Here is a 20,088-nt window from a genome sequence, read left to right as displayed (position 1 = left end):
TCACTTTATTTAAGGGTGATAAGACTTATGCTGAATCTACACAAGCAAAAACAGCCTTCAGAGAAAAAAGTGCAAAGGAGTAGGAAACAGTCAAAATGAAACTTAAAAAGTACTACAAGCAGGAGCCTGTCAAAATGAAAATTAAACTAACACTATACAGACAAACAGTTATCTCTTTGTATAGACAAAATGACCAAAAAGGGAAAGTCACTTCTACAAAAATCTGAAGTTAACCACGTCCTGCAGGCTATTTAATGAGAGGCTCTCAAGACAGCCACGTTCAGTTGAAGATGTTCTGATTCAGGTCTCTGTTGGTGAGTACTTACTGCCTTCAATGAACCAGTTAATATATGATCAGAAATATAAATGCAGAAATGTGTGGAACAGAACGGCTTTGAATAGCAAAAACTTTAAATAATCAAGTTTCAGAAACGTAAATAGATGGATTTTAATTTTTGAGGTTATTAACAATTTTAAGAAGACTGAAAAATGTTACAGTTTTTAAAATGATATGTTATGAAAATATTAGTTTGTATAAGCTGTGTCTGGAAAATTTATCCTGGCCAAACTTTTGTGAATTAGGATTCAATAAGATGGACTCAAATCATACACAATTTGTATTGTACTTTTTTTTGTTTGATTATTGATTGTTCACTTTGTACTTTCTGGCAACACAAATATATTGTTTATGCTTTTGTAACTCATCTGGTATAAAAGCATCTACTAAAATAGTTACATTATCAATAATTATTATTTTTATTATACACTGAGTGATAACAGAGTCAGTAGCAGCTCAATTAAGTATTTAATTAATTAGAGGGGCATAAAAACATAAAACCCCATATGTAGTGAGGGGGTATGTATTTGGGGGGCAGGGTTGTTATCAGGGCATGGATTCTGTTATGTTCTGTACAATTCTGTTTAATTTACTATATAGGACATTTTCAATAAAAAATCATAAAGTTCTTAATCTCAGTCCAGGGGGCCCACTGTGGCTGCAGGTTTTTGTTCCAACCAGATTCATAATCAGTGACAATAACTGATAACACTGAGCTCATTTAATTAGCTGTTTTTTCCCTCAGAAAAGCACAGCAGCATGATTTTTACATTTATAAGACATTTAGAAATATTTCTATTTTTGGCACACATAAATTATTTTCAAGTCTAGCACAGTTGTTAGCATCACTATAAATGTGATTAAGTGAAAGTCTGCATTATACAAATGACACCCATAAGATTTTCAATTGTAAGGCCGGACATAACTCTGAACAGAATGCAAACACAATGTGTTCTGTGTAATGAATTGGGAAAACAGTTTAGGAAATTTAGTATTTTTAGAAAGAATATGTAATTTTATTTCTATTTTTGGTACAGATTTAAATTCTTAACTCTCTTTTATTGATTTCATTATATTTCGCCCTTTCTATGTGCAGTTTGCGCTCTTCATTGTATCTTAATAATGACAATTAACAACGAGCAGAGCAGACACCCAGGCAAACAACACTGAATCGTGAATGGCTGCGGCTATTTTAGTGTCAGCCCCACTAATTAGTAAATAAGGAATTAATTAAACAATTTGAACACCTGGATAAATAGAATGAAAATCAAAATGAAAATGTTAAAAGGAAAGAAAAATATATTTTCCCCATATAACTGCTTAGTACATATATTATATATATTTTACCAAACTTACTTTTGTAATTTCTATATTGTTCCCAATACACAGACTCTGGGAAATTAAAGTTGGCTTAATTAGCTCAGGAGTCCAATTAAAAACAGAAGCTGATCGGAACCAAAACCTGCAGCCACAGGGGGTCCCCAGGACCGAGTCTGGGAATCCCTGCTCTAAATCAAATTATTTTCAAGTCTAGCACAGTAGTTAGCATCACTATAAATGTGATTAAGTGAAAGTCTGCATTATACAAATGACACCCATAAGATTTTCAATTGTAAGGTCGGACATAACTCTGAACAGAATGCAAACACAGTGTGTTCTGTGTAATGAATTGGGAAAACAGTTTAGGAAATTTTGTATTTTTAGAAAGAATTTGTAATTTTATTTTCAAGACACTCAGGAGAATGTGGTGCATCTTTTTATAAACGAGCACTCTGTATTGTTATATCATACATCATGTAGTCCTTTGAAGTTTGCTGCACTTTTATTAATATTTTAAGGAATTTCTCAAGCATAAGTTTCATGCAACTTTCTTGTAGTCACCTTTTTCATACTGTTTTACTGTTTACTAATGACTATCCACTTACTTCATGTTTGTATTTTTTCCGTAGTACTTCTTGATGGCTTTTCATACTTGGCCTTTTCAAAATTTAACTAAAATCCATTTTAAAGAAAATGTAAATATCCATTTATATATTATCTTTTTCATTTTTAAGACACTTTTGCCAGCATCCTGTTGGCGTAATATTTTTAATAAATAATTACATTATTAAGTTTAATTATTTATCATGTTATTTAATAATATAATTAATTGTTTATGTTAAGAAGATCTCTTTTGTAAAGCACTTTTAAGTGGTGGTCAGTATGAAAGATGCATTTATTTTTTAACCTACTTATCCAGGTCAGGGTCACAGAGAGCAAGTAGCTACTGTGTCTCGATTACATCAGATTTCATGTCTGAAGGCAGTTAAATACATAAGTGCTGATGTTTGTGACATGAATATTTCATGCATTTTTTTCAGCCCATCAAATTCCTATACCTGCCTTGGAGTAGAAAGTGAAGTGACTCTTGAATTTAAAAAGTGGAAGGTAAGGATAGAAACTGATTTCTTTGTGTTTCTGTTCTTCTGAGTTGTTCTGTAAATCTGTTTGAATACAATCTCTGTATATATAAAATCCAATGTCTGTCTGTCTGTCCGCTTTTCACGAGAGAACTACTTAATGGATTTAGATCGGGTTTTTTTCTATAATTTCCTTGAGCATTCTGGTTGATTTTGCGACTTCCCTCATCGCGCTAAGTGTCATAGTTCACTTATGGAACTGATTTATTTGGCCGAATCCGAGAGAGACGCAACGGGTCGAGGGGAGGGGGGTGGGTTCCTCCTCACTTACGCTCTAAGCCTTGGGGCGTGTACCTTACATCCACTTAGCTAGCGAACGAGAAAACTGCTTAATAGATTTAGATCTGTTTTTTTCTATAAATTGCTTGAACATTCCGGTTGATTCTGCAACCTCTCTCATCGCGCTAAGTATCATAGTTCGCTTGCAGTACCCATTTATTTGGGCGCATCCGAGGGGGAGGGGGCGGGGCCATCCTCACTCACAAACCTGCCTCAGGGTGTACCTTACACTCGCCATCATGTCTCCCAGAAGATATCCCAGTTATCCATAAACGTGATGTTTTTCCTCTCTCAGAAGGTTCTCATCCAGGTGTTTAGGGCCAGGAGACCACTGTAGGCTTCATCTGATCTATGCAGTGGCCTGAATAAGGGATTCTTTGAGAGTTTGGACTGTCAATGTTGAATGTCATTAAAGCCAACATGCAATACAATTATTCCATTAGCCCTGCCCTTGTGAAGAAATGTTGAGGCTCTTCTTTACATACAGTATGTTTAACCAAACATACATGTGTGTTTAAGCCATTTTGTTATACCGTTGGAGACATGCCTAGCATCATTGTCCTGCTGGAAGACAAATGAGTGACCACATTTTAACTTTCTGGCTGATGTCTCAAGGTATTGTTTCAGAATTTATAGATAATCTTCCCTCTTCAGGATGACAGTTTTTTTATGAAGTGCCCCAGTCCCTTTGCTAGCAAAACACCCCCTCACTTATGATGCTGCCACCCCTGTGCTTCACAGCAGGGATGGTATTGTTTGGCACAAGAGTCTCACCTTTCTTCCTTCAAATAGCAGTGATCATTATGACCAAACAGTTACATTTTTGTTTCATCTGACTATAGAACACTCATCTAAAAGAAGGTATTTGTCCTGATGATCCGCTGCAAACTTCAGTCTAGCTTTTGTCGGTCTTGGAGTAGGGGCTTATTCCTTGTGTGATAGCCATTCAGGCCATGATGATTCAGGACCCTTTTAATGGTAAATGTAGATATATTGGTTCCCAATGCATAATACTCCATTACGAGTTCCTTTGTAGTTATTTTGGGGTTTAGTTGAACGTATTTGGAGTTAATTTGTGCCTCTGTCCTGAAGGATGTAGCATCTATGTGGTCCGTAGATATTTGTATTTGTATACAATTGTTTGCACAGAAGCTTGTGGTACCTTTAATTGTTTGGAAATTGCTCCTGAGGAGGAAGAGAACTAGCTGAGTTTCTTGGATTTTTCCAAAGTCAAAAAGGCTCTGGCCTAAAGAGACAGAGAGAGAGATAGAGATTGGGAGCATGCACTGATACAATACGTTGCCACTAGTTCCTTAAATGCAGTTTCAGGTGCATTCCCATTTAGCTCAATTAGGACAATTTTCCAATCGGAGGCTTCTGTAATCTTCCAGATTATGTAAAGAGATGTTCAAAACTGTGTAAGTAAACTTTTTATCTTTTAATTTTATTGATTTCATTTGAAGAAAACAACATTCCATACAATCATGTCAAACTTAACAAGCCATAATTCCACCCCTGTGCGGGAGAAAGAGAGGAAAATCTACAACAAGAATGGCAGAAATTCTATTTCTTAATGCGGACTGAGCAATGCAAATCCTGCCGCAACTTTTCTTTGTGTGTCATAAAACATTAGACATGTGCAGTACAAATTGGGCAGTGTCATGAAAGTAATTTTTAGTAAGCAGAGAGCACATGCACGAGGCAAATCTGAAGGGGACTCGTGTTGTAAAATAAAAAAGATCAGGCACTGTCGTAACATTAAAGTTCTTCCTCATGCATTTGCATGTGCTTGTCTCATGTGGATCGGGCAGTATTTGTGCAGGTGCGTGCTCAGATCGGGCAGGCAACACAGATCACGTAGTGACAAGAGATGTCATGCAAGAATGCTGCCTAAAAATCATGTGACCGCAAAACACTTCCCAAGTGCGTCACTCGCTCTCAAAATGTAATTTGTACGTGCAAAATATGTGTTACTCTGACACAGACATTTGGCAGTAATCTAATTAATCATTCTACATCACTTCTTGTGCATCTGAAAGGATACAGATATGTGTCATTTCTCTGATCTTTATTTCAAATGCTGAAGACTAATATGGCCCGGTTAATTATATTCAGCAGGACACCACAGAATGGAGCTATGGTGTCCTGCAGAAAGCTGGTGAGGGCACATGGAAAACTAAATTGTTGTGAAGGGAGTTGCATCCTCACACATCCTCAAGGCGATGAGATCCAGAAACAGTGGTTACAGAGTTTGACATCTCCACTGACTAAATGCTGTATAGTGTGCCACCAGCGTTACTTGTATTTTTGGTGATTACCTGTTCTGTGTGATAAATTTAGAATGTTTATGCCTCATATTTATGTTTTCAATTGTATAATGTTACATAGTTATTGATGTTTATCTCTTTGTTCATTTACCACTGTCTGCTGCAATGTAATAAAATTGGAACAACACACATTCTGAAATCAATTAGAGTGAGTGCAAATATATATCCAACATGTAATATTTTCATTTCTTTATGAAAGGTAACAATTACCATCTTTAACAATGTCTTCTGGGGAGAATTCAGTAATGGAAATTGCAGCCCTTGGTCGACCTTTCCAGCTTGGCATGCTCTATGACAGTCGTAAGGACTCACTCATTCCAGGTATTTCAATAAAAAAATGTTTTATACGTAAGAGAGCTATGTGTGTCTGGAAAAAAATGTGCATGATGTAATAAAATAATAAAAAAAATCAACTGCTTCAGCAAGATAACAAGAAAATGGTCATGTTATTTTCTAACCCATTTAATCCAGGCCAGGGTCTCTTGGGCTAATCTCAGTTTGCATAGAGCACAAAGCAGGAACAAAACCTGTTCATCACACTGCAAACACACACACCCCAGGGCCGTATTAGCGTCTCCAATTCATCTGCTCTGCATACCCCTTGGAGGAAACCCACACGGAGACGGGGAGAACATGCAGACTGCACATATGGGGGACTTGGGGCACAAACCCTGGTCTTCTCACTGTAAGGCAGCAGCACTACAACTGCACCACCAGTAAATGGTATTTATCTATAATTATCAATAGAGTTTTTTAGCTTAAATAGACTTTGGTTTTTTCAAGTCTTCTATTATAAATTCACTAGTCATTTAGCCCGTTACAATAATGGGCGCTAGAACAGTAGTGCATAACATTAGTAGGAACAGTCTATATTAAATGGCAAGGGACTTTGACCTCATTCTTTTTGTTGGTCGTATTTTTCTTTCTTTCAGCCTTTCTTTTGTTGATGTTTACTTGCTGAGCTGACCGTTCTTCGTGGGCTGCCGCCGTGTATTGTGTGTCTTTAATTTTCTGTGACAGTAATACTGTCTTGTACGGCTCTATTCAATAAGGGCGCGTAGATAATTTAGTTCAAATGGCTCTGAAATATGTGAAGAGCAACAGGTGCAGATCTTTATTTACGCGCGCCTTTATTCGCTGCGACCAATTGAGGCTCGCCTTTTTGTGTGCGCCCTTATTGAAGGATACCGTCTTGTACGTCCGCTGGCTTGTATGTCCGTAATATACGTCCATAATATACCTTTAATTTTCTCTGGTGGTAATACAGGCGTGCGCGTTGGTAATATGCATTTAATCTCCTCTGACAGTAATACTGGCTTGTATGTGGCTGTAATATACATCACTGTATTGTGTACCTTTAAATTCCTCTCGCAGTAATACTGGTTTGTATTTCCGTAAAACGCCTCTAACTTTCTCTGACAGTAATATCGCGCATGCGCACTTCACCAGAAGACACCCACACACGGACACCTGGACGCACATAGGGATTTTATATATATAGATTAGGATTTTTTTTCTGGGAAGAAATACAATTTGACCTGTTAACAGAAGCCACTCGTGGTATGGCTTTTTGTAACAGAAATCTTTTGGTAAGCATTACAATATTTTTAGGAAATGTATAACCCTAATTCTGTTTAAAGGAGGGGCAGTATGGAAGATCTTAATAAAAATAAAAAGTAGTACTTTGTAAGTTTACTTTGACTTTTGTTTAAACAAAAACAGCTGTAGAAAAGGCGCTATATATGCGCCTGACCTGGCACAGAACGACACAGAGACACGTATAAAACAAGGACTTTTTTATTTTCTTCTTCACCCGTGGGCACACGTCTTCTCGGTGACCCACAGGCAATACACAGTCCCAAAAACACTCTACTCCACACAACAACAATATCAGCACTCTCTTCTTCTCTCCCACCACTCCTCCACAAGCGTAGTCCTCCTCCTCCCGACCCTGGCTCCTCGAGTGGTGGTGGCTGGCCCTTTTTATACCCCACTTGGGCTGAAGATTCGACCAGCCGGGCTGCAAACTCCATGCAGCTCCCCCTAGCGGCCATCTGAGCCCCCAACCAGGCTGTGGAGGACTCCATCTCCCATGGAGCCAAGCGCCAGGTTGGGGAATCATCGTCCGCCAGGGAGGCTGCCACCAAGCGTCCCGGCGGAGGTATTGAAGTGTCCATGGCTGATCCCCCGGAACAGATGCAGCAGGGGCGTCCCTGCCGGGCATGGGACCCGGCTGTCCTTTACACAGCATAAAGACAAGGTATTTCATATTTTGCCTAATCAACTGCATTTAGCTACTCTATAAAAGGAGCAAGAAAAGAAGAGTATTTTCTTCCCCGAAATGGAAGCTTATTCTAAAATGTTATTGATTAGATCCTGCCATATTTTTAAAAAGTTTTGAACAGAACATCTAAGTGAGAATTTGTTCTTTTTCCAATTTCAAGTAGTGCAGATCATCAGTTACCCACTGACTTAAAAGTGGGGGGGTGGGATTCTTCCAGTTGAGCAATATAAGTCTACATACTAGTAGTATAGTAAAGGCAATTACAGTTTGTTTGTTCTTCTCCACTTTAAGCCCCTCTGAAAGCCCATAAAACGCAGCTGTTAATGGGTTAGGAGTGATTGTGACAACAAGGCTGTCTGATAGGCATGCAAAGATATTTGTCCAAAATGTTATTAATTTGGTGCATGCCGAGAACATGTGGCCCAGTGAGGCTGGAGCTCGATTGCAATGTTCACAGGTTGAATCTTGCCCCCAAAACATTTTGGACCATTTTAAACGAGATAAATGTGCTCGATAAAAGATTTTATTTTGAATGACTGAATCCTTTGCAGGGCGGCATGGTGGCGCAGTAGTAGCGCTGCTGCCTCGCAGTAAGGAGACCCGGGTTCACTTCCCAGGTCCTCCCTGCTTGGAGTTTGCATGTTCTTCCTGTATCTGCGTGGGTTTCCTCCGGGTGCTCTAGTTTCCTTCCATAGTCCAAAGACAAGCAGGTTAGGTGGACTGGCGATTCTTAATTGTCCCTGGTGTGTGCTTGGTGTGTGTGTGTGTGCCCTGCAGTGGGCTGGCGCCTTGCCCGGGATATGTTCCTGCCTTGCGCCCTGTGTTGGTTGGGATTGGCTCCAGCAGACCCCTGTGTTCTGATTCACCGGTTGGAAAATGGATGGATGGATGAGTCCTTTGCAAATATGGAGCTCGAGTGTATTCTGTACCTGATTCACAGATACTTTTAAAGTTTGGTTTGTGTTGCATTCCAACACATTCCAAAAAACTGGGAACAGGGTAGTTTAAGACTAATAATGATGTGACAAGCTGAAATAACAAGGTGATGTGAAAATGGTGAGGCAATCATATTTTTGTACACAAGCAAGGATGGGTTTGAGGCTCGACAATTTTCCAACAGATTTCTTAGTGAATAATCTGGCAGTTTGAAAACAACGTTGCCCAGATTTTGGACATTTCACCTTCTACAATTCACAATGTAGTTAAAAGATTCAAAGAACATGGTCATATCAGAATCACTTTTATTCACCAGTACTTTAATGTACAGGAATTTCACTTGGTAGATTTGAAGCTGCTTAAAACATAACGCAACGTCTCATACAAATAGCATAAATACCATAAGTTAAAAAAAAAAAAGTTGAAGTTGAAAACCACTTCTGAATGTTCATTATCTCCAGTCTCCAACTGTCTTAAACAACCATCACGTGTCTCTAATGGATACCATGTCATGGGTTTAGGAATACTTTCAATAAACCTTGTTCACTCAACACCATTCGCCATGGCACCCACAGATGCAAGTTAAGGCTTTACTATGCAGTGCAGAAGCCAGAAGCACTGCCAACTCGTCTCCAGGCTCGGTCTCATCTGAGATGGAAAGTCGCATAGTGAAGTCATGCTTTGTGGCACAAAGTGAACATTTAAAATAGTTTTTGGAGAAAGGAATAACAGCCATTGTGTTCTCTGGGCCAAAGAGGAGAAGAACCATTCAAGCTGTTATCAGCATTAGGGCTAAAAGGCAACGTCTGCAATGGTATGGGGGTGTGGTAATGCCCATGATATGGGTATCTTGCAATCACCATTGATGTAAAAAGAAATGTACATATCTTGGCGCAACATATGCTGCTGTACTTTCCAGGGAAGTCCCTGCACCTTCTAGTTGGATAGCACCAAAACACATTCTGCCCAGATTACAAAAGCATGGCTGCGTAAACAGAGAGTGCAAGTATAAGATTGGCCTGACCTGTGTGGTGCAGGATGAAGGGCAAAATACGGCAACAAAGGCCCCCTATAATTGTGTAGCTGAATACCTGCATAATCGATGAACAGGGGAAGATTCTACTTGCTAAAATGAAATAACTTGTGTCTCCAGTGCCCAAACGCTTAATTTGTGTCATTAAAAGAAATGATGATGTTACATAGTGGGAAACACTCGACTGTGTTGCTGTCATCAGATTTGACCTGAATGTATACTTTCAAAACAACTAATACATTCATAAGCTAAAACAGCAGGTAATTGTGTTGTTAAAGTTTTTTCAGTATAGTACAAGGTTAATAGAATTTACAAATTATTCCTTTTTTATGATTAGCATTTTCCATACTGTCTGAACTTTTTTGGAATTGTAATTCAAAAGGAGGAAATTTCACCTGCTTTACAGTTAAGTTAGGTTACAGTTTGGATAGTGACTCGGTTTTTATCATTTTGGCTCTGTATGCCACCACAATGAATCTGAAATGAAGAAATCATTACATGACTGAAGTGTAGGCTTTCAGCATTAATTCAAAGCATTTAACGAAAATACCGTGTGAGCCATTTGGGAATGGCAGCCATTTTATACATGGTCGCTCATTTACATGGGCTCAAAAGTATATGGACATTTGACTGACAATCTGTTCCATAGCCAGGTGTTAGCAAGCCCCTCATTATTTTCAGCAGGTAAAAGGTCTGCAGTTGATTCTAACTGTGGAATTTGCATTTTGAAGTCATCGCTGTGAACTCTCAATATGAGGTCCAAAAAGCTGTCCGTACAAGTAAAAACAGTCCATCATTAAGCTGAGAAAACAAATCAAACTCATCGGAGAGATAGCAGAAACACCAGGGGAGTATTTTTCGTACGTGGATTACCCGTTTAGCCAGATGTAATTGTTGACAATCCTGGATCTGTTGGTTTTTCGAAACTCTTGCTGGATGTCTTGTCATAGCAGCACATCCAAATCCTCAACCCTGCTCGGAGCAAGTTTGTTCGATGTAAATAAGAATTAGCTCACACACTTAATCAGTGTCCGTGCGTGGAATTCATTCAGTCATGGCTTCACCGTTCATGAATGAGCAACCAATTGATATCGGTGCGCAAATTATAAGAAGAGAATTTAATATAGCTGCGGTGGGTTGGCACCCTGCCCAGGATTGGTTCCTGCCTTGTGCCCTGTGTTGGCTGGGATTGGCTCCAGCAGACCCCCGTGACCCTGTGTTCGGATTCAGCGGGTTGGAAAATGGATGGATGGATGGATGAATTTCATATAGAGAGGGTTTTGCACGATCAGCAAGATCCTTTTTAGCTCCTGGAGGAAATTCTTTTCGAAAGTTACCGCTTTAGCCGTGGGGGGGTTGTTGTAATATTGTACCTCAAAGATTTATTAGCACCTTATATTCGAAGTCAAACTAGGCGAAGTGGGGCTCTCACAACCACACAGACAGTAGGCATTGCTTTGCGGATTTTTGCAAGCGGCACTTTTTTTATATACTGTACTGTAGGCGATACAGAAAAAATCTAAAGGTGCAGTTTGCCAGGCAATTCGTAAAGTCTGTTTGGCTCTGAAATATTTCCTTTGGGTTTTCATAGTGTTTCCTGGACACTGTGTGTGCAGACAATAAAAGAGGTGTTTCATGCCATTGCAGGTAGGTAATACACAGGCAAAAACACCCACAGTTCCATAAAGAATCTCACAATCAGCCTAACATTCTCATTACCAGGATTTCCAAATGGGATTGGAGCACATGGGACTGATCAGAGTGGAGTCTGATCAAACATTATCTGGAAAATGTACCTCTCCTCCTGATGAATAATTAGACACAGTGTCTTCATCAAATATTTGACCTTCGTCAATATCTCGTTGGTCAGACACAAGTTGTAGGGATATGACATTCCCTGCAACTGACCCAACAACAAAAAAAAAGGGCTATATGGAACATACCTATGGCACACATTGAGGACAAATATATGCAATGACCATCCTTTACCTGAAATGAAGTGACCACTGCATCCTGCCACTGGTTCTGAGGAGGAGCTTCCCCCTGGAATGCCCTCAGAAACAGGGCAATGGGCATTTTGCTGGAGAGCCAACTCTTCTGTAGGGGTTAGGTCTGGACCGCATGGACCTCCACCTGTTTTTTGCTTTTTTGCCTTCCTGTTAGCTTTAAAATTAATGTTCTTTACATTATATAGGATTCTTTATGTCAACAATTCTTTAAATAGTTATATACCAATATTTACCAGTTTGAAGTATATTCTTGTACTTCACTTTAACCTGTTCCCATGTTCTCCTTGTGCTCACGTTTGATCTGGAATTATGACATAATAAATAATAATTAATCTGACACATACGAAATGAAACGCTGCATTCAGTAAGTACAATGCACACTACTTAGAGTTTAATTTTTCTGTCACTTATTTGCCAGCCGTATTTTCTGGTTTGGGCTGCTTTTGCAGTGTTACCTCTTGTGCATATTAAATCTTGAAATTCTTCATGTCCTTCGAATAAAAGGTCCTGCTCCGCTTGTGTGAAAAAAAATATGGCCGTTCTTTTGTCATTTTGTTACAAAACAAATTGACAAAAGACTTGCTGATCATGTTTTCTAGACTCAATATATATGGGCTTTTCAATCAGCGCGGGCGCGTGCATTCATCTCTGATGATTAGATCCAGCTCGACTAGTCTACTAGATGAGTTTCACCGGCATTAACTCATCCAAGATGAGGCATCTGATCTCAGATGATTTACGCGACGTACGGAAAATACCCCCCAGGAATGGTCATGTCAACCATCTGGTACATTATTAAAGTGAAGGAACAGTGGCAATGTAACTCATGTCATACACTTCACACATCCATTTTTCATTTATAGGTTCACAATTTGAAAAATTAAACTATTATTAATGCTTAACTTCCAAAACACTTATCTTTACAAGATAAACCGAAAATTCGCTTTCCCATAATATTGTGCACTTGAATTGAGGATCTGCCTCTGTCCCTCATTCACTGGTCAAGAGTCCTGTCTTCAGTTACAAATCACAGTATTATGGGAATGCTTCCTTCCTGTTAATCTTATATGTTTAGTGGAAATTATGAGATTAAAAATTTTTCTCAGCCAGAAACCTGAGAATATCTGAAAGAGCTTATGTTACAAACTACATGGGGTAAGCAACATACAAAAGCAATCCTTTTTGGGTGGAGTATTAGATTGAATTACTGCCCTTTGTGTGCATTTAAATTAAAATGTCTTACACTGTTTTAGGTATTCCAGAGCAACAAGTCAATAAGGTTTCAGATTCTTCTTCTTCTTTTGGCTGCTCCTGTTAGGGGCTGCCACAGTGGATCATTTTCTTCCATATCCACCTGTCCTCTGCATCTTGTTCTGTTACACCCATCACCTGCATGTCCTCTCTCACCACATCCATAAACCTCCTTTTAGGCCTTACTCTTTTTCTCATGCCTGGCAGCTCTATCCTTAGCATCCTTCTCCCAATATACTTATCATCTCTCCTCTGCACATGTCCAAACCAACGTAATCTCGCCTCTCTTTGTCTCCCAACCATCCAACTTGAGCTGACCCTCTAATGTCCTCATTTCTAATCCTGTCCATCCTCGTTACACCCAATGCACATTTTAGCATCTTTATCTCTGCTACTTCCACCTCTGTCTCCTGCTTTCTGGTCAGTGCCACCGTCTCCATCCCATATAACATAGCTGATCTCATTACCATCCTGTAGACCTTCCCTTTCACTCTTGCTGATACCCATCTGTGACAAATTACTCCCGACACTCTTCTCCACCCATTCCACCCTGCCTGCACTCTCTTTTTCACCCATTACTCTCTACTGTTGATCCCAAGTATTTAAACTCATCCACCTTCACCAACTCTACTCTCTGCATCCTCACCATTCCACTGACCTCCCTCTCATTCACACACATGTATTCTGTTTTGGTCTTACTGACCTTCATTCCTGTCCTCTCTAGAGCAGATCTCTACCTCTCCAGGGTCTCCTCAAACTGCTCACTGCTATCGCTACAGATCAGAATGTCATCAGCAAACATCATAGTCCACAGGTACTCCTGTCTGATCTCATCTGTCAACCTGTCCATCACCATTGCAAATAAGAAAAGGCTCATGTAATCCCACCTCCACGTTGAATGCATCCATCACTCCTACCGCAGACCTCACCACTGTCATACTTCCCTCGTACATATTCTGTACAACTCTTACATACTTCTCTGCCACTCCAGACTTCCTCATACAATACCACAGCTCCTCTCGAGACACCCTGTCATATGCTTTCTCCAGGTCCACAAAGACTCAATGCAACTCCTTCTGGCCTTCTCTGTACTTCTCCATCAACATCCTCAGAGCAAACAATGCATCTGTGGTTCTCTTTCTTGGCATGAAACCATACTGCTGCTCACTAATCATCACCTCACTTCTTAACTGAACTTCCACTACTCTTTCCCATAACTTCATGCTGTGGCTCATCAATTTTATCCCCCTGTAGTTATTATAGTCCTGCACATCCCCCTTATTCTTAAATATCGGCACCAGTACACCGTTTCCACTCCTCAGGTATCCTCTCACTTCCTTAGTTAATATAAATAAGGTTTCAGATTGCAAATATAAATTCATTTTATAATAAATAAGATTTGAACTCTTAAGGTGAATTAATCAAAGAACAGTTACAGCAGGACCCGGTACCAACATAGCATCTTTCCAGTATTAAAATAATGGTATTATGTTTATCCCCTATAAATACACTAATGGACAAATCTAAAAAGCAGAGAACTGAAGGGACAAACTTAACAAAACGTTCACTAAAGTCTCAAAATATACCTTAACTTTGCTAGGAAATGAAACAGGAAAAAGCAAACTCAAGAGGGGCAAGAAGCACAACTGCCTTACGCAATTCAGTGCCACCACCTCTCCTAGTGACAATGAGACTCTTAAATTTTATTGAGAATAAAATGTAACTCCATAAAGAAAAGAAATGGAGCGGAGTGGGGAACTTGGAATGGCAGGTATGAAGTGGTAATTAATTATGGTAAGATTGCAAATTGTGTGAATCTGTTACATGAGGTGTAATAAAATGTCATCTACACATTATATTTATTTATCACTCAACAAGCTGACAGTGGATTTATTAACACTGTTAGAAGACTATAGCTAACACAACTGGACTTTTAAATCTGCTATGCATTTAGCTTTAAGTATACTATAAAAGTAGACATAAGTGTTAATTAACCTAATTATACATTTATTTTCTACAGCTATGTCTCTTTGGGATTTGGAGTCATTAAAACAGGATATTGCAACCCAATCTCAGCGTAACTCTGAGTTTCATATTATCGCCTCAGATTCTATTGAGGACAAATCGTCTGCTCTGAATGTGGAGGCCTCCTTGAAAGCAAGTTTCTTGGGAGGTTTGGTTGAAGTGAAAGGATCTGCAAAATATCTAAAAGACAACAAGACTTCAAAACGCCAGGCCCGTGTTACCCTACAATACAAGACGACAACAAAGTTTACACAGCTCACCATGAATCACTTAGGACTGGGCAACGTGCAGCACCCGTATGTGTTTGAGCAGGGAATAGCAACTCATGTTGTCACTGGGATACTTTATGGTGCTCAGGCATTTTTTCTGTTTGATCAAGAAACATCTCATGATGAAAGCATGCAAGATATACAAGGTAATCTGCAAGTAATGATCAGGAAAATACCATTTATTTCAATCGAAGGCGAGGGATCACTTAAAATGACAGATGCAGAACGAGCAAATATTCAAAAATTTACCTGCCAGTTTTATGGAGATGTGGCTCTGGATAGCAATCCGGTTTCATATGAAGAGGCCATTAAAGTTTATGCTTCTCTCCCCCAAAAAATTGGGCATAATGGAGAACATGCGATCCCTATGAGGGTATGGCTATACCCTTTAATTCTTTTAGATTCCAAAGCGGCTCAGATTGTTCGTCACATAAGCGTAAGTTTGGTTAATCAGTCACAAAGCATCCTGGATGAGTTCAGTGAGCTTGAAATGAGGTGCAATGACTTGATGAAAGAGGCAGCCGCCATTCAATTTCCTGACGTTCAGAATAAGATTCGTTACTTTAACAAAAAGTGTTTAGAATACAAAATGATTTTTCAAAGAAATTTAGCTGAAGTTCTGCCAGCCATTCGTGGTGGAGGTAAACAAGAAACTGTTCTGGCAGATTTGTTGAAATTTAAAGAAGAGTCACCCTTTAGTTACTTTAGATTAAGCAGTTGGCTAGAATATAAAGATAAGGAGCTCAGCTGTCTCACAGGATATATGCAAAAACTGAAAGATATAAAAATGACATCTTCAGAAGCAGAGCTAAATAGAGAAGTGCTGAATCAAACATCTAAATATGTGGTCTGCTTTACATTCACATCCCTGAAGAATAAAGAATCCTACATTTCAACTCTCAAAGAATTTCTTAGTCGACCGTTAATGGAGTCAGGTCCTCACTGTGTCTCATCAGAGATACTCACAAATCAAGAAGAGAAGCCATGGTTTTCAATGCACTCTGTGGCTGAGAAAATGATACAGAAGGCTAAGTTGTTCTTTGAAGTTGCAGCAGCAAATAAAAATAATCCTGATACAGCATTTATAGTAGCATCCTCAGAAAATCGATCTTATCCTGGAGCATCTGTTTATCTTTATGACGAAGGAATAAAGAAGAATGAAAATCTTCAACTTCCTTCCATTTCTGGTGTACCAGGTGTCTGCGAGGTGACTCATGAGAGTGTGACTCTGAAGATGTCCCATCCAGAGGCTGGCTGTGAGAGTGTCGTTCACTACAGAATAGAGTACACCATCGAAGGACAAGATGAATGGAGTTCTGTGGACACGTCAGAGAAAGAAGACCACTTTACAGTCCAAGGCTTGAGTCCTAACTCAGTTTATGTCTTCCGAAGCAGAGCAGTTTGCATTTTTGGTACTACTAGTCCCAGTAATGCAACTGGAAAAGTTCAAACACTCCCCACAAGCCCACCTAGCCAGCTTTCGACTATTACCATTGACTCCAATGAAATAGCAGCAAGATGGGAGAAGCCGACTGTCATAGGAAGTGAAGTCAACATCCAAAACTATATAATTCAATTCAAAAAACAAAGAGACCTCAACAATGATCAGACCAAGTGGACTGAAGTGGCTGAGAACTCTACTGAGTGTGTAATCCGAGGGCTCAATCCTCAAACAGAGTATGTTATCAGAGTGCTGGCTGATTGTGGTGATAAAGGCAGAAGTGCCCCCAGCAGTGAATTAGTGGTGTCCACGCTTCAGGAGTGTAAAAACATTTCGGAGAAGATTCAAAGACAGAGTAAATTAGTGAGCAAAGGACCTCCAGATATTTACACAATTCCTTTGAAAGAATCTTTTGTTGATAAGGATGGAAACTGTAGGAAATGCAAATTTGGGAAGGCCCACTCAAAGAGCCGGAAAACAATAATGGTTCTTGGAGCAACAGGAGCCGGGAAGACCACCTTAATCAATGGAATGATCAACTACATCTTGGGAGTTAAATGGGAAGATGGCTATCGATTCAAATTAATAGATGAAGGTTCATCCAAATCCCAAGCAGAGAGTCAGACCTCCACAATCACAGCCTATGAAATCAACTATCAAGATGGATTCAGCATTCCATACTCCATTACAATCATAGACACACCCGGATTTGGAGACACACGAGGAATCAAGAGAGACCAATTGATTACTGAACATATCCGGGAGTTTTTTTCCTCTTCAAGTGGCATAGATCAGATTGACGCAGTGTGCTTTGTAACCCAAGCATCACTGGCTCGCTTGACGCATGCACAGAAGTACGTGTTTGATGCAATTCTCTCCATATTTGGTAAAGACATTGCGGAGAACATACAGCTACTTGTCACATTTGCTGATGGACAAAAGCCACCTGTCCTAGAAGCGATCAGTGTTTCTGGTGTGCCCTGTCCCAAAGGGAAAAAAGGAATTCCTGTTCATTTCAAGTTTAACAATTCAGCCTTGTTTGCAGATAATTCACTATCTAAAAATACAAGTAGTGACAAAGATGAAGAGAGTGAAGATGATGATAACTTTGACAAAATGTTCTGGAAGATGGGGACAAAGAGCCTAAAACAGTTTTTTGATTCTGTAATCAAGCTGGAAACAAAAAGTTTGCGCCTAACAAGGGAAGTTCTTAAAGAGCGCAAGCAACTGGAGACCGCAGTTCAAGGGTTACAACCCCAAATCCAGATTGGGCTGTCAAAAATGGATCAAATTCAAAAACTTAGGCAGGTCCTGGAGAAACATGAAGCTGAGATCAGCACAAACAAGAATTATGAAATTGAATTCGATATAAATAAACCTATTCAGATTCAAATTACAACACCTGGTGAATTTATTACCAACTGTGCCAATTGCCATTTCACCTGTCATCACCCATGTGGCATTCCAGATGATGGAAGAAAGCATGGCTGTGCTGCAATGAATGCTAATGGATACTGTAATGTTTGTCCTGGAAAATGTGTCTGGAATGTTCACTTTAATCAAAAGTACAGGTGGACTTATGTAAAAACAAAAGAAAAAAGAACAGCCTATGACGTGAAGAAAAAGTATGAGAAAGCTTATGGAGAAAAACTAAACACCCAGCAGATTATGCAGAAGCAAACTGAAGAAATTGAGCAGTTAAAAAGCCAAGTGCTGCAGCTCATGGAGCAAACGTCCTTGTGCCTTGCTCGCCTGAAAGAAATAGCACTGAAGCCCAACCCTCTGTCTACCCCAGAATACATTGATCTACTCATCAAAGGCGAAGAAGATGAAGCCAAACCAGGCTTCCTGGATCGCATTGATGCACTGAAAAGCATGAAGCAACAAGCTCTGATAATCGCTAAGGTTGAAAAGAATAAATCAGAGAATAACACATCAAAATTTACTTTGCCAAGCTTTAACACTTTCAAGAATTGGCTTACAGGTTAAAGTAAAAGAAATGCAGTATTCTAAAGAGGGATCCAAGTGCATCAACCTCCACCATACTATTGTTAATACGTTTGGAACATGCAATCTTATCTATGCATGCAAATAAAAAGTCCATATGCAAAAGATATATATATATATATATATATATATATATATATATATATATATATATATATATATATATCACTTATATTCACTAATGTCAACTCATAACTGTACTTACAGATATGACATAATGCTCTTATGTTATTCTCTTACAATTTTATGCAGCTTCAGAACCCTCAGGTTTAATGCTGACACCACGTTTTATTTGTTATTGTGCCATTTGGCTGCCCTCACAGCCGCCTCTCAGCACTTTTACTAAACATTTACAACCAGTGGTTGAAAGAAACATCAGATACAAACATTTTCTCAATAAATCATTTAACTTGTTTGTAAGAGCTAGTCTTAAAATGTTTAATTTTAATAAGTGAATGCTTCATTTGTTTAGAATGTGAGTTCTCATAAGTACATATTGTAGATAAATGACAATTCTGTTTAACACCTAAAGCTAACTTGAAATAGGACTTCCTTAGTGCTCAGCTTTATCTAAACTCCAGTGTTTAGTTAGATAGAAACAGAACTCTTTGATCTGCCTTGTTTTTATTGGGGTAACAATGGCGTGCAGTGTTCTGAATATTCACATGTCATGTGTGTATGTTTGACATATGGACATATGACTGTAAGTTATATAGAGAACTTACAGGGAGAAACTCAAAGAAACATAACAAGATATACAAGACTTGAACAGAAACATCTCATATAAGAACTTTTCTTTTGTATTATCAATTATTGTCTTTATTTTTGTGTAAACTGTTTTGCTTTGAAATTTTGAAAACAAAGACACTTGAAGAGTGGAATTATTTTCAGACATGTCGTCGAGTCACACTCATTGCCTGAACCCCATTAGAAAGCAAAAGATGGAAAAGTTTTGGAAACCCGATGAATATAACTACACTGGTTTAGTAATGCAGTAAAGCCAAATAAAATGTTTTATAAAGTATCTCTGGAAAAAATGAAACAAACTATTACAATACATATCTATCTATCTATCTATCTATCTATCTATCTATCTATCTATCTATCTATCTATCTATCTATCTATCTATCTATCTATCTATCTATCTATCTATCTATCTATGATATAGTGCCTTTCTTATCTATCTATCTATCTATCTATCTATCTATCTATCTATCTATCTATCTATCTATCTATCTATCTATCTATCTATCTATCTATGATATAGTGCCTTTCTTATCTATCTATCTATCTATCTATCTATCTATCTATCTATCTATCTATCTATCTATCTATCTATCTATCTATCTATCTATCTATCTATCTATCTATCTATGATATAGTGCCTTTCTTATCTATCTATCTATCTATCTATCTATCTATCTATCTAT

The 20,088-nt window shown here is 38.8% G+C and overlaps 1 protein-coding gene across 1 annotated transcript; it reads left to right on the top strand.

Annotated features, from left to right (window-relative positions):
* Positions 1 to 235: 235 nt before the first annotated feature.
* On the top strand, positions 236 to 18,762 carry LOC114647807 (uncharacterized). Its single transcript, XM_028796455.2, has 4 exons — positions 236 to 314; positions 2,698 to 2,764; positions 5,602 to 5,723; positions 14,936 to 18,762. The coding sequence occupies exons 3-4, from the start codon at positions 5,624 to 5,626 to the stop codon at positions 18,637 to 18,639; spliced, it is 3,804 nt and encodes a 1,267-aa protein (XP_028652288.2). The 5' UTR covers positions 236 to 314; positions 2,698 to 2,764; positions 5,602 to 5,623; the 3' UTR covers positions 18,640 to 18,762.
* The last annotated feature ends 1,326 nt before the right edge of the window (positions 18,763 to 20,088 follow it).

The sequence above is a fragment of the Erpetoichthys calabaricus genome, chromosome 3 (assembly GCF_900747795.2).
Source record: "Erpetoichthys calabaricus chromosome 3, fErpCal1.3, whole genome shotgun sequence".
NCBI lineage: Eukaryota > Metazoa > Chordata > Cladistia > Polypteriformes > Polypteridae > Erpetoichthys > Erpetoichthys calabaricus.
Note: the sequence above shows the minus strand (reverse complement) of the source record. Positions and strands in the feature narration are given on the sequence as shown.

Excerpts from the sequence above, each read along its gene's own strand:
- LOC114647807 (XM_028796455.2), top strand. The coding sequence starts at position 5,624 with ATGTCTTCTGGGGAGAATTCAGTAATGGAAATTGCAGCCCTTGGTCGA. Across the intron at positions 5,724-14,935 it reads TAAGGACTCACTCATTCCAG|CTATGTCTCTTTGGGATTTG; the intron begins GTATTTCAATAA and ends TATTTTCTACAG.